Source organism: Fringilla coelebs (genome assembly GCF_963513975.1).
Source record: "Fringilla coelebs genome assembly, chromosome: Z".
NCBI classification, from domain to species: Eukaryota; Metazoa; Chordata; class Aves; order Passeriformes; family Fringillidae; genus Fringilla; species Fringilla coelebs.
In genome coordinates this window covers 9,325,016-9,340,133 of record NC_140031.1, presented here as the reverse complement: position 1 = coordinate 9,340,133, position 15,118 = coordinate 9,325,016, and the positions used below count along the sequence as shown (strand labels likewise).

The 15,118-nt window shown below is 40.7% G+C and overlaps 1 protein-coding gene across 3 annotated transcripts in view; it reads right to left on the bottom strand.

The window, feature by feature from the left end:
• LOC311165470 (protein unc-13 homolog B-like) overlaps positions 1-15,118 on the bottom strand; it is a gene marked incomplete at its 5' end in the record, with an annotated part of 207,766 nt that overhangs the window by 112,020 nt on the left and 80,628 nt on the right. For all 3 annotated transcript variants that reach the window (XM_084225440.1, XM_084225439.1, XM_084225441.1), the window contains one exon: positions 14,381-14,471. In XM_084225440.1, the coding sequence (XP_084081566.1) occupies positions 14,381-14,471 (91 nt within the window). The remainder of the gene's footprint in view (positions 1-14,380; positions 14,472-15,118) is intronic.

Below are 15,118 nucleotides of genomic sequence, written 5' to 3'. Positions count from 1 at the left end.
GTTTTGGCTGCTCATCTGAAAATACAGAAGCCATCCTCTAGCTGAATGATGATTCTCTATTTTTAATTATGAAGTACAATTAGAAGATGGACTCTTCAAAAAATTATGTACCTTCTACAACTCAGACAACTTCAAACTTTTAACCAGGTGGATGCCCCCATTCTGAAAACAGCTACTACCAACTGTTATGTTGGTTTTTAGATTGGAGTCAGCTTAAGTACCTCAAGTCAACAGGCAGCATGGAAACATTTACAGCAGAGAAAACTCTCCCTCTGCTGCCTCCTCCTTCAAATTACAAGTCTCTCCCTCCTAACAGCATCCAAAATGTAAGGACTTGATATCCTATGAAATTGGAAAATTACAATCAATGTGTTAATTGTACACCTAATTAAATAATCAGCATCCCTAAAATGCAAAGGCATCTGGGCACAGACATGTGCTGTGTGTAGAAAAACCTGTAATTATACTCTCAGTTGGAGCTGTAATTGCTTTTTTGATGAAGAAACCTGGGAATGAAAGGTTGCAGATTATATGAAATGCAGACCTCAAGCAGACATAACAGCTTTCCAACATGAACTTGAGGCAAGCACAAGGGAAGTAAACTATTCAGCATTTCTATTGTAAATACAGAAAAAGAAATAACAGACTTAACTTGCAGCAGTGGAAAGCTAGGTTAGACACCTGGAAAAGCTTTTAATCAGCAGTGAGCATAGATTACCAAGGAAAGCTAAAAAATCTCTTTCCCAGAAGGTTTTAACAAGTGGAAGTGCACATATTTTTAGAGGATGATTTTGAAGAACATAGATGGTCTAGCTAATCTCTTCACATCTCAGTTTTATTGCTCTTTATCCTGCAGAGCCTATCTCAGGTACGAAAGTGCACGATAACACATACAGCTGGCTAAGAGGCATGAGGGTACCTTACTCCCCCATGGGTGGTCTGCAGGACAACCCTGCTTCCCACAACACAACAGCTTAGTTCACACACTGCAGAGCCCATTTCTCCTACCTGAGCTTGACAGTGAGAACATGGAAATTGCCTCTCACAAAACTGTCCATGCATTCTGCAAGGTCAGTCCAACACACAGGGATTTGGCTGAAGGAAGTAAGTGCCTTGATCCTACAAGGTAGCATTCTACATGAACTTCCACAATTCTTTCTCTGGTTGAAGGTAAACCCCCTTTTCTCAGCTAGAAGAGGGTGTCCTGCCCACTGAACAAGAAACTATTTCACATTGTTTCCTTGGTGTTACTCAAAGCAGGATGGCGTGCTTTATTCATCATACCACAGCCAGACCCTACCATTACAGTTATACCACCATTACATGCAGTCAGCTAAGGGGCACTCCTCATCATATTACTAAAGTAATTCAAGCTTAATTGGTGTTTTGACAGCACACCAGTGAAGTTAAAAAGTTCCCACTACAACTGAAGTACAAGGGCAGTATCAGGTCAAGAGCTTCTTCTCTGAACACTCATCTTAGGACAAGAAACCCCAGATTTCTCAAAGTAATTAAGCTGGGAGCATATCAAGCACTAAAAGTTCGGCTTTTTAGTTACTTCACTTACTGCTCTGACAACTCATTTCCAGAATCTTAAATCAAATAACCAGAAATCAATTCATGGATCTGAGAGAGAGGAAATGGAAAAATAATTTCAAAAACTACAGTGGCTTGTCCAGCATCATGTAATAACATGGCAGGGGAATAACAACTAAAAAACCTACAAAGCAATGTTCAGCTCCCTCTGCTAACAGGTTGCGTCCTCTATCAGCACTTTCCTTCTCATACATATGCCCCAGCTTTGAAAAAGTAGGGAGAGAAAACATTGTTTACTATCCTACCTTCGCCTTCCTGTCTCCTGGCTTAAGTAGTATACCTTTCTCTGGGTGGCAATAATTTTGTGTATTTATATTCCCTGCAGAAGGCAGCAGTTGATCAATGAACCCAAATGTCCCACAAATACTTGCTGCAAACCCCATAGAAGCCTCTGTCAGTCTCTGAGAACACCATTAACACAGACACTGAACAAGGAAAAAAGAACAAGGAAAACCCACATCAGGGGTCAACTCCAGCAATCACCCCCATATTAATAAACTCAGACACACTTTTCACACTGCCAGTGAAGGCATTTGACAGGCTCACACTGGGCCTGAATTAAGGGGCTCTGGAAATCCAGTCAGCCTGCTCAGCTTACTGGAAGGGGCAGAGGAAGAAATTCAATGCAAAAAATTAAAAATGCCTGGACCAAGAAAGCTTCTGCAAGAGGATGAAAACTGCACTACAAACCAGGCTTTGATAACATAGCTGACCTGAGTCAAGTCACTGAGAGGTCAATTAGCCCCTCTGGCAAAAATCTGCGATGGGGGGGACCAAAGCACACACTCAAATACTGAGCAGGGATGATGGGGTTATTCCTATACCTGCTGCCACTGTTCAGTGCTCCCAGGTCACAGAAACCATTCCAACCTCCCAGAGAAAGGCGAATAAAGGCCAGATTAAAAAGGGATCATTCTGGCAGCTGTAAAACAGTTGTATATTAACAAGCTATTACTGCTGCAAGCTGAAAATAGAGTGATATAATTTGGAGGAGGAGTAACATGTATCCATGTCACAAAATATGAAGGAGAGTTGTACTTGCTTTAAATTGAGTTCCTTAAATTAGGCATAACAAAATTCAGAGTGAATACACCAGCCAATCCATAGGTATTTGTGTAGACAAAACTGGATCCCTCAACTACACGTTATATGAGATACCACAAAAAACTTGCATGATTTCAATCTGTTGCACTAACATAATACATTGAATAAAAATAGAAAAATATAAATAAATTGCATTAAAATTTAGCACTCTCAGTTTCTCAATAACAGTTTCTCAAGAATGTGTTTGCTATCTTAAAATATAAGGTGAATATTGACTCATTAACAAAAATAAAACCCAGATGGAGACATGGTTAAAATAAACTGATCTTTCACATAAAGCAATTTCTATTTGTATTTCAAATACTCTTGTACGCAACAATCTTAAGTATTAACCAAAGTGAGGCTAAATGAACTGAGTCCTGAACTGATTTATCTAATTTGCGCCTAGATGGACAGCTCTATTATATCCTTTTTAGTGCACGTCCCTCATTTTGTCTCTATTGCTTTTCAAGGTCTCCTATAAAATAATTTTCAAGGGCTAGCTTTTAAAAAACTTTTAATGACTATGAATTCAATTGCAATTTTCTGCCTAAATAAGAGATTGAAATCCCATGGGGAATTTCTAAAATCTGATTTAATAGAATAAATGTGTTTACAAATTATACCATATTTTCTGAACTATTACCACCTGAATATTCGTCAGAAAACAAAATTGTATCTGTGACAGTTTCATTACCAGACACGGGTCACTAAGAACACCCATTCCTCAAGAAACCCCTCACACAAGTCTAGCATTCTTAATATCTGCTGTGCAATTCTATGGAAAAGCCACCACTCAAGAAAGGCTGCAACATTATTTTCACAATTTCAGTTCAGTGAGAGCTTCTAAGTAGCAAATACCTCTCCTACACACCTCTGGCTGTGTTTGGAAACCCACAGGCTCCTCTAATGTGGCAGCTTGGCAGCAAAGGCAGGCAGGTGGGTAGAGTGAACACAGGGAGGTCACGCTCTGAGGAACAGTGACGGAGGCTGTGGTTCCATGGACATTTCTGACAGCCTACTTAGAGGCTGTCTGGATGATGAAGTCCCTATTCTTTGCTCCCACAGGCAACTGTCATATAAGAGCATTCATAAAAAGACCAGGTTTTAGATTAATTAGAAAGGGCAAAGAAACCAATTTGGAAGCTGCTCGCTAACAATTAATAAAATCAATTTCTGATTTCTAGCCTGGTTTGTTCTTATGCCCTTCTGTTCTTCTGCTAACATGAACCTTTCACTTAAATAGCTGCAAACTTGCCAATATTTACTTCCATGCTCTATTAGTACATGGCAGCAACATCTCCTCTTACCTTCCAGTCTACTAAGCTGAGCCATACCTGTTTGGTCTCATCTCACGCAACACCAGCACCTTCCACCCTGGGCTCCCCTCTCCCAACTTGTACTCTCTGATGTTTGCAATAGTCCCCATTTTCTCCAAATCATTTGATTTGATTCTTGTGTGTCATATTAGAAATATTAAAGAAATATAGGCAGAAGTGACCTATTGCCTACCTTGCTTGTCACAGTGTAGCATGGAGCATAAAGCAATTAATTTTAGTAATTTCCCATTTGCCAGGAAATGTTTTCTTTTCATTTCTACAGCCCTACTAGTGAGGGCCGACTAAATGAGTTTACACTTACTCAGAATAGCCCTTCCCTCTCTTACTGATCCAATGCATAAACACAGCTTAAACAGGATACTCCTGTTTTGAGCACATACCCCCACAGTCCAGAGGGCAGCACCACTGCTCAACTGGTACTACATCATCCTGCAAACCTGAAAGCAAAAGTCACCCAGTCAGCAAGAGACTCCCTGCCTAGAGCACTGCAGTAAACTGGCACTAAGATTTACCTCAGTCCTTACAGCATCTGGTACCTGCACACTTGAGCAACAGATGAGAATCTCAAGCCACATTTGGGATTTCACCCCAGCTTTATGCCTAAATTATCTTTAGTTTTAAAGCACACAAAGAATAGAGCTGTCAACAACCTCAGGAAATTCCTCCTGCAGAACAGATATTGATACACTGATGTTCTCAAGTGCCTTTCAGCAGAGGAGGTGTATTATAAACCCAGCTCGCAGACTGCCAGGAAAGGCTGCAGGCCTTTTCCTACAGATTCAAAAACCGAGGAAAGGAAGAACTGGTCCCACCTTTACCATCTCCAGATTTCAAATCAAACCAATGGGGAACCACTGAAAAGCCCTTTTGAAAGTGTCAGTCATTAACCATCAAAGTAATAGAAATGAACACACAGTTCAACCCAAATCCATCTCATCTGATCGGTCCTCCACAAGGTCACAAACCTATCCAGACTAGCAGACAGTACATGTGTGTCAATCAGATGCCTTAAAAATCCCATCTGAATGCCAAGAAATGAGTCTGGATACAAAGAAAGTTCTTATTAACTCAGTAAGGGTTAACTCAGTAAGAACTACATCCTAATATGCAGCATTCATTTCCGGCATCACCAGAAATGCTACTCTGTTGCCAGCTGACATACCCGAACAATTTGATGCCATCCAGAGGGACCCAGACAAGGTTGAGAAGTGGACCATGGGAACATCATGAGGTTTAAGAAGGCCAAGTGCTGGTGCTGCAGCTGGGCTGGGACAGCCCCTGGTACCAGCACAGGCTGGGCATGAGCAGCCCCAGAGCAGCCCTGCCCAGAAGGACTCGGGGGTGCTGTGGCTGAGAGGCTGCACATGCCCTGCCATGGCACTCACAGCCCAGAGAGCCAAACGTGTCCTGGGCTGCAGCCAGAGCCCCGTGGGCAGCAGGGCAGGGAGGGGATTCTGCCCCTCTGCTCTGCTCTGCTGAGACCCACCTGGAGCACTGCATCCAGAGCTGGGCTGCCAGCACGGGAGAGACAGGGACCTGCTGGAGTCAGCCCAGAGGAGGGCACTGAGAGTGATCAGAGGGATGGATCATGGCTGAGAGAACAGGGATAGTGCAGCCTAGAAAAGATAAAGTTCCAAGGTGACCTGATTGTGGCCTTCCCAGTACTTGAAGGGAGACCACAAGGAAGATGGAGAAGGACTATTCACAAGTGACAGGACGAAATAAAATGGTTTCAAGCTGAAAAAGAGTAGGTTTAGATTAGATATTAGGAAGAAATTCTTTACTGTGAGGATGATGAGGCACTGGCACAGGTTGTCCAGAGAAGCTGTGGAAGCCCCGTTCCTGGCAGTGTTCAAGGTCAGGTTGGACAGGGCTTTGAGCAACCTGGTTTTGTGGAAAGTGTGGGATGTTGGGTGCTGGAATTAGATCGTCTTTATGTTCCCTTCCAATGCAAGCCATCTTATGATTCTATAATTTGATTTTACATGCTATGCAGCACCATGCAGAACTGGAGTACTGATGTCTTCAGGCATTCTATTATGCAATATTAACAGCTTTTTGACCATTGAATACCACTTTTACAATGGGGGGGGGGGGGGGGAGAACAAAGCAATCATCTTACTTCAATCTGGATGCACGGTATTGGAAGACTTCAGTTACACAATCTGTACACGACTTCAAAAATTGGCTCAGAAGCATGCAAGGTAACCCTGCCCTACATCTAAACATGTTGTGTAACCACACAGCTTGGAAAACAAGAAACAACTGAGAGAAAAGCAATACTAAAAGCAAAAATTGTAAAGTCCTAGCCACTTTTTTCTGGCCTTCTGGCCTTTTCTATGAAGTTATGTTATTATTCAATGCATTTGCTAACATTGCACGAATAGTTATTGCTTTGTTCATGATGCTCACAGCCAGCGCTGATTAGCTCATCTTTTAAACTCTTGTGCTTTGTAAGCTGAAGCCCACTGCTATCTCTCTGGTGAAGCATTTCTTGTACAGATTGCTTCAGTAATACACAGAACTGGGAAATATCCCCTCCTCCCACACAGATCCTTAAAAATAAGAGTGTGAAGTCTGGCTCTCCCAACAGCCAATGCTATTTTTAAGGGCTGCGTATGTGGCAGGTAGGAGTCCCCCCACCCACCTCTCCCATTGCACCCCTATTTTGAGCAGAAGCAACTGACTTACTCCAGTGTCAGATGAAACTCTCACAATTTTTCCTGATAAGCATGAGTGTCATGTTGAGGTGATGAGGACACCACAAGTTTTTGTACCCCATTCCAAATCAGACACAACCTCTATCCCCAGAGCACACTGCTGTAATTCTGGCCGCCATTATATCCACAAAAAAAGGTGCAAGGGGGGGAGTTTTGCAATTATTGTCTCAGCTCCATTTCTAGTGTTGTTCTACGGTCTTTAGAGGACTTGGTACACTCTTCATAGAGATCTGGGTTTCATTTTTACTGAAACATTCACCTCTGCAGCAGGTCCTGAGAAAAGAAAATCACCTGGTCAAGAGGGCTTTTGGAAGAGTCTCAGTACAAACGTGAATGCAAGCTGGGCAGCATCAGACAAGAGAAAAGAGCTAACTGTAGTTTACCTCAGTTCAGAGGGATGAGCTATGCGCACACAGACAGTTCCTTCAGCCTGCCATACTCAGATAATTTCTGTACAAAACCACCACAGAAACTGCTGTGACTTGATGAACTATGAGATATGTTGCCAGAGAAAAAAGGAAGAAATCATGGATACACAGTCTTACCAAAAATCTCGGAGTTATACAAGACAACTCAACTGTGACCATCTATCCACATCGCCGGCACACTGCTGCCACCCACATCTTTTTCTCTGATCAGCAGAGACACACTTGCATGGAGAGGAATAAAAGTGACTGAGATACCTTTTCCTTTAGAAAACACCTATTTGTCACAATCAAAACTTGCTTTACAGGACCTAAGATGTCCAAACAGTTGAGGGAGTGCAGAGAAGAGTCATTCCCTGAAGGAGTGTTACATATTAGCACTCAATGCACTTTTCTAAACCATGGCAAACCTAAGTGAAAATCTCAGTGTCACTCACTATTTAGATCAGGACCAAGAGTCCTATTCCTCCCTTATTCTAGACATACCTGCCTTAAGAAAATTAATAGGTATCATGACAGTCCATGTAACCAATGCTGTCATTATGACCTTAAAGAAGCACAGTGTTCAGCAAACCAGATTACCTGAACATAATGTGCAGTACTGCCACAAAGAAAGAGATGCACCTGATGGTGGAACACACCATGTTTGTGAACTATATCCCAGATGTTGCATAATCACATTCTCTTTCTTTTTAAGGAAATAAATGGAATAAACTTCAGAAGAAAAGCAAACAAATCTTGGATTCCCATTTAAAGGCTTCAAATTAATTATGACTTACAGATTATGTGCACTTTACAGCACAGCTCTAGAGAAGCAAAGCCCCCTGAATTTGTTAGGGTTTTTTCCTAAACAGCAACAAGAAGATATTGAGAAAACTGAAGGGGACCGATGCCCACTGTGCCAGGGTATACAGGGGATACCAAAACTGGGTTTTAGCAGAGATGACTGTCAATATATTGATATGTTTGGAGAAGCTTGCAGAAAGAGTAACTGAGCAGGCTCTGAGCTGCTGTGGTCATCATGGAAAACATTGCACATTGCTTCACAAGACACCATTTCTCTTAACTACTCTAAAAGGGGACAGGCGGCTGATCTTTCTCACTGGAGGTAAGGTTATCAAACAGCTGCTCAAAAATCACAACAGCAGTTAATGAAGGCACAACACTATTTCATGGTGTGTACATGCAAATAATTATCGCTTTGCTCTAACATTCATTGTAAAAGCACATTAAAAAATTATAATAAGTCTTAGGGAATCTCAGAAAGGATAAATAAAAATGGCTTTTATCCCAAACAAATGTGAATATGCAGGTATTTTATTTAAGATATTTGGAGAAAAAATAAGCTTTCCCTCATTTCAGCACAGCCTGTCAGCTGAACCGTTCCTGACAGAGGCAAAAACAGACATAAATTGTTCAAACACCACAGAATCATCCCACACTAAAAGCTGCCTCAGGAAAGGCACAAAGGGCTTTGGAGAGTCTCACAAGACTTGCCAGCCTGGAAACTCAGATGCAGCAGAGAGAACCAAGATTATGCCATGAGGAGATGGTCCCCAGTACTTTTGTATTTGAATGCTTTCTAAATAACTGCTGTTGTGCAATCCCTAAGAGATGTAAAAGCTGCATTTTCAGAAATGATTTGACTACTATAGTCACCTAACACCAGACAGTCTGCAATACTGCTGGCAGCAACCCTCAGATCATGCCTGACCGACAGGATCACCACCTGAGCTTAGGAACACCAAATTCATGACCACAAGAATGTTCTACAGATCCCCACCAACACTGATCCCTAGAACACTTGATCAGGAACGCTGGTATTCTGGTGGAGGTTAAGATAACCTCCACAGATCATTAGATAGAAAAGAAGGAAGATACTTAACTGGAGATATACTTTTTCTGCATGAAGAGAAGTTTCTAGTAACTCTCTGTTAGAGTCACAGTGCTTTGGTTTGCTTCTTTGCCACTGTGTGGGAGGCTTTGAAAATGCAGAGCTTACTCATCTTCACGGGACTGATAAAGAGACACCTAGGCAACAAAGCTTAAGGGAAATAAAATGCCAAAAGTAAATTATTGCATGGACTGCAAGATCCATGAGAGGTAGAAAGGGACAGCTTCCAGTCTTTTGCTGACTGCCTCAAAACAGTTTGTTCTCCACAGGTGCACAGTCCCTGGTATTACAGATCAAAGTGCCTTGGTTCACATGTGGAGGTTAATTTCACACAGGTACAGGCAGACAACTTACAATCGAAGTTGCAACCAAAACTGGCACCAGATCCTGCTGGTCTCTTCACCATGACTTTAAGTCCAGCAAGGACTCCTTAGGGCATCCCACTGTTGTTTATGAAGGGAATACTGGTGCTTTGCAGCAACAGCTTGCTTTCTCAAAATCAAAATAGGGCTTCACACTACAAAATGACCAACACATCACCCTCCCAGGACCAGGGCTTTTAAAACTGAGACCCTCATGATTCTTAAATATTTGCAGAGGAAAAGCTACAGAGCATGAGAAAATCAGACTAAGGATATGACTGGGTACCTGCAACACTAAAGGAAAACCCCCTTTAGTCCTTGCTACTGCAAGTGATCTTCATATTCCAGAAAACTACTGTCATGAACTACATCTGCCATTTCAGTTTGTGACCTGAATATGTATCATTCAGGAAGAACAGACTACTGACATGTAACAGGGAAAGAAAAAGGTTAAATCAAAATAATTGGTATAAAATGGCATTACTTAAAAAAGGAAGAAACACTGCTCCTGTTACTTTGGTTTTGAAAAAAAAACAAGTCAATTGATGCATTTAATATACCCATATAAGAGAGGAAAATTATGCATAAGACTTTTCCCCCCCTCAACAAATTCAATGTAAGTGGAGAAAATCCCAGATCCCATACCATCTTCTAATATTTAAATATACTTAAAAGAGTTGGTAAGAGAGGTAATTTGATGATTTAACTGAATTTTTGCTCTTCTTTGGTCTGCCAATTCTTCTGTTATACAAAAGTCAGATTCAAATTTGTATAATTTTAGAAGTCACATAGCTGTGTCCCTAGCTGGAGGCTATTTCAGTTACTGAGGGCTGCAAGTTGAAGATGCAATAGCTACGTGTTTGTTCTTCTGGAAAAGAAGCTCCCACTAAGGGACTGCAGCAGATGAACTATCAATTAATCCCTCTTTGTAGTTGAAGTTCTAAGTGTGAAGGTGAGGATTACTGAGTCATTCCTTGAAGGGCTGAAAACCCTAGTTGATTCTAGCATAATTAAGTTTCCTCTTCACAGAGAAAGAGAACAAGAAAAACAGCAGAAGCAAAGAACAAAACGTACGTGCATGCTACAACAAAGCTTTTTCAACATGCACAATAACAAATTCCTGTGCCATTTTGTAACTGTCAAGTCTTAATTAAAATACTACATTTCTCTGACTCATGGTCAGAATGTAGGATGCATGTACATTATTCACATGAATATTAATCTTTTCCCAGGTAGGAGGCTGAATTGCTCAGGGGATTTATAATCACATCACGTATGGAAACTTCTTGGGTGTCTTTTTCTTTTTTGGACTTTTTCTTTATTCTTTCAGTTTTCAGTCAGATCATTAACAATTAAGGGTTGCAAGAATCATTTCATTAGTGTATGTGATAGGAGTTCAGCTCCTCAGATCTGTGAAGTAGAGCTCTAAGCGTGTTCATGAAATGTTATGGCACATGGAGAAAGAGGAACACTGAAGTGTGCTGGAGACATCCCTTCCAACACTAGGGACATAACCACCTGCTCTGAAGTGCTGGAACAAACAAGGATAGTCCTCTTGAAAGCTCTTAGGCAATGACAGAAGATAAAAAGATGTTACTACAATGACCAGAGAAATGAGACATAATCTTTTCTAGCTACCAAGAGAATCACCTGCTTAGACTATCACCACATGGTCCTTTAAAATCCTGATCCTCATCTGAAAGTCTGTCTTTGCATCACTGACTTTAAAACAAAATCTATGGAGAAACTGATGACTCAACTTGTGCGGAAAGCAACTAGCAGAGATGCTCTTCTAGATTTGAGCATAAGTGCAGAGAGAAATGAGGATGCAAATGCATCTGAGGAAACTGTAAGAGTCATCCTGATACCTTAGAAGGAAAGGAATTAGACAAGCTAGAAAACACTATGTGATTCAAGAACACAAACTAATAAAAACTCAATGTCTAGAGTCAAAAGAAAGAGGCTTAAAGGACCAGGGAGTTCAAGAAGCTGTTAACAGCTAATGAAACAGCATCACTGGACAAAAATCAGTGAAGACTCACCCAGTGAAGAAACCTCCTGCCTTCTAGAAGGGCTTGAACTCTCTTCCTGAGGAAGTTTTTAAGGACAAAAATGATTGCACAGCAAAGGAATCAAAAGGCTGAAGCACAAAATTAAACATCTAGCAATGAACACACAATATGACAAATAAAGGATGGATGCCATTCATAGGAAGAGGTATCATCAGGTGGCATTAAGAAGGCTGGAAATTTGATGCCTTGATTGCTTCAGGTCTTCAATGAAAGGGACAAGCGCAGTCAGGCAACTGACAGAATTAATACTGGATTGTTGTGGGGGGTTTTTAAAGGAAGAAGGTTTAGAAAGTTATTAAAAAGAGGCTGCAGTAAAAAAAAAAAAAAAAAAAGAAATTACCACCTTATCTGTCTGTTTAGTCAGATGGCTCTGATAAACATTTATCCTCAGGTTCCAGGGTGCAACACTGATAATCACTCAGCACTAAGAACTTGAGAAAAAGGCAACGCGCTCCAAGATTTGAAAAAGACAAAGCAAGAATTTATGCTTAAAAAATAATAAGAGAAAGGCTTGTATAATTATAAAAGCACTAGCTTCACACACACTCCAGTTCCCTGGGGATTGGAACAAGACTGGAACAAATAATCAAATTATTTGCAAATCTTCTAGAACATGAAAAGGAGATAAATAACTGCGAGCATGGTTTCATCAAGAGTAGAACTGTGTCAAATGCATTTAACTTCCTTCTATGACAAGCGAAATTATTCTAAGGGATAGAGAGAGAATAATAGAACCTTTATACCCTGTGATCTTGATGAAGCTGTTAAAATAGATGCAAACATACTGGTAAAAAATTGACAATCATGGTAGCCAAATTCAAAGAATACATCAAGCAAGATCCCTCAGGCAACTCTGGTAGCACACAGGCCATCAGCTTTGGTTTTGTCACAGACAACCTGAATGATTTGTTCAGGTAAACGGTAAGGAAGACACAGACAACAAAGTGATTACAAAATGGAAAAAAAAAAAACCAACAAAAAACAACTTCTGTAAGGACAAGTTCAAAGCCACAATCCAACACAAAGGCTATGCAACAAGAGACAAAACCCTTTTTCAGAAAGAACCTCAGCTCTGCAAAGTGTAAAAGGCTAATTATGCAGCAGTGATAGCCTGTGATAAAAAAAGCACCATCACAGCAGGACAGCCAGTATATCTTGGAATATCAGGACCACAGGCAGGAGAACAAAGTCTTAGTTGCTCTGCAGCGCACATGAGCAGGCTCACAGCTGGATTTCTACATTCAGCTTTGGACACTGTACTTCAGGGAAAATAAAGAAATGAGTAGGAGATAAAATAAAAAAATAAAGCCAGGCTGATGGAAAAGTGCCTAAAAATCCTGGCAAGAAAAGACTAAAATAAAAAGGGTCATCTAGTTAACACAAGAAGAGCAAATGGGGCTTTGTCCTGTTTTTGCAGTAGCCCTTTGTTATTCCACTGTTCCTTGTCCTAATAATGAGATACGGATTTATATGGAACAAGAGAGACCTAGAGCAGAGGTAAGGAAAAGTCTTTGGACACAAAAGGCAGCTAAGCCCCAGAGCAGACTGCCAGAAAGCTCCAATTCCTACCTTTTTTGGTTTAAGGGAAAATTTGATCAATAGCTGTCAGCAGTGGTCAAGGCAAAGCAAATAATGATGTTTTGCTATCAAAGCTAAACTACTGTTTCAGCAGCAATCATCTCAAAGCATGTTATCCTTCCAATTCAGCAGAATCACGAAACAATGGTGAACCACCTTATGGCCTTTCTAGTCTCTCAGAAAAAGAGAGAGATCCATGGCTAGGTGGTGTTGAATCTCTTGTCCCTTGTTTGTGCACTTGTTTTCCATATGGCACAGAATTAAACCGTTTTGTTTGCATACTCTACAAAATCACAGCAGAAGCTCATTTCTTCTTAAATACTAGTGGTGTTCTTCACTTTCCATGTCATTCTGAGAGCTTTGCAACAAATCCTCTCTATTCAGAAGTGAAGCCATTGTTAGATGAAAAAGCATTTACAATCCAGATAAAACAAGAGAAAATCTATTTTGCCTCCGAAGATGCAAAGCAACAACAATCAGTTCTTGAAAATTTGCAAAAATCCACAAGAGAAAGTCCTGATTGTGACAGATACTGTAAAATCTCTCATAAAAACAAAACAAGTAATCTCTAGAAGAAAGTAGTATTTCTAAGTGAAATACATTAACTCTGCACTTGGGCTAGCAGTCAAAATCTAGGGAACATGAACACCATATGTTATCTTTCTGTGGGCATATAGATGGATAAAACCATAAGAATTTTTTTTTTAATCCAACTTTTTTGGTTCTTAAACAGTGTTTTCTAAAACAAGAGTGTTTATACTGTTATAGAAAATGTCACAACCTTTTCCTTTTGACTTCCCAAATCAAGACTATTTATTTTTAAATCTTACTTTCATGAGATGGAAATACCAAGACTTACTATACGCCCACTTTCAATAAGTATATATAAAAATATTTAATGCAAAGTTTCCCAAGGAACATTTTCACACGACAAATAATACAGATAACTCCTACTAAACTAACAAGCTATCCTCAAGTTGCCTTGAGAAAAAGTCTTCATTTCAAACCATTTAGAATAAACCACTCAAGTCCTAGACACCATTATTATTATTTACAAATTCAGAGGTAACTTTTCAGCTTATGCATCTTTTCTGATATTAACCTCTAGTTCCACACAATGATGTTAAAAATGTCTGGTAGAATCAGAGAGCTCTAAAACCATCACAACATGCTGCAGTCCTACACAATACATTTGATACAATTTTTGTCTGCAAAACGTCAAAACTGTAAGAGGCGCCTTACAATAAGGAAGAAGTGAAACCTTGAGCCACAGCAGCTCAGAAAAGGAGAAAAGCAATACTCCATCCTACCTGTTGAAGCTGCAGTCGGACTTTGCTAATGGCTCTAATCCAACGGGCTCTTGCTGGAGGAAAGGGTGGTGGCTCAATGTCACCCTGGTAGCTTGAAAGTAAAAAACAGGAAATCACTACATGAAAGATACTTACCTGTAGCATTAAAGATTAAACCACATAATGGTTGGTTGGTTGGTTACAGCTTCAGCTCTGAAGGAACCAACAGGCTCCAGTCAGCACAGCTGTGCATGTGCTCTGAGAAGTGAGCAGCTAAAAGAGAGGTTTTCTTAAACTCAGCAGCCACCTTGGAAACTGATGACCTGAAAGACATGATCTGTACACAATCCAAACCCAGGAGGAAGATGATGTTTGTGCAAATATGAGGAAAGCAATCAATGACACCAGATCAAACCAATGCAACACAATGGTATCATAATTGGTATCAAACATAAAGATGTGGATGGAGGATTTTATATCCCTGTGCCTGCTGCAGATTTTTTCTGGCCACTGCCCCTCCCTATTCCTCCTGCTACAAATTTACAGCCCCTCTTTATTGGAAACATTGGCAACAGGGCTCAGCCCTGAGTCTCCCCTGTTCATTGAACCTCTGTCACTCCACGCTTTCGTACAGCTTTTCAAGAGGACAGGCAGATCTGTCACAGGCGCTCCACCTCAGTGCCCCACAGCACATCTTGCTCTCCCTAAGCTTGTGATACCTTGGGCCTTTGGTTGCATTCCTACTTTTGTATATTGCTG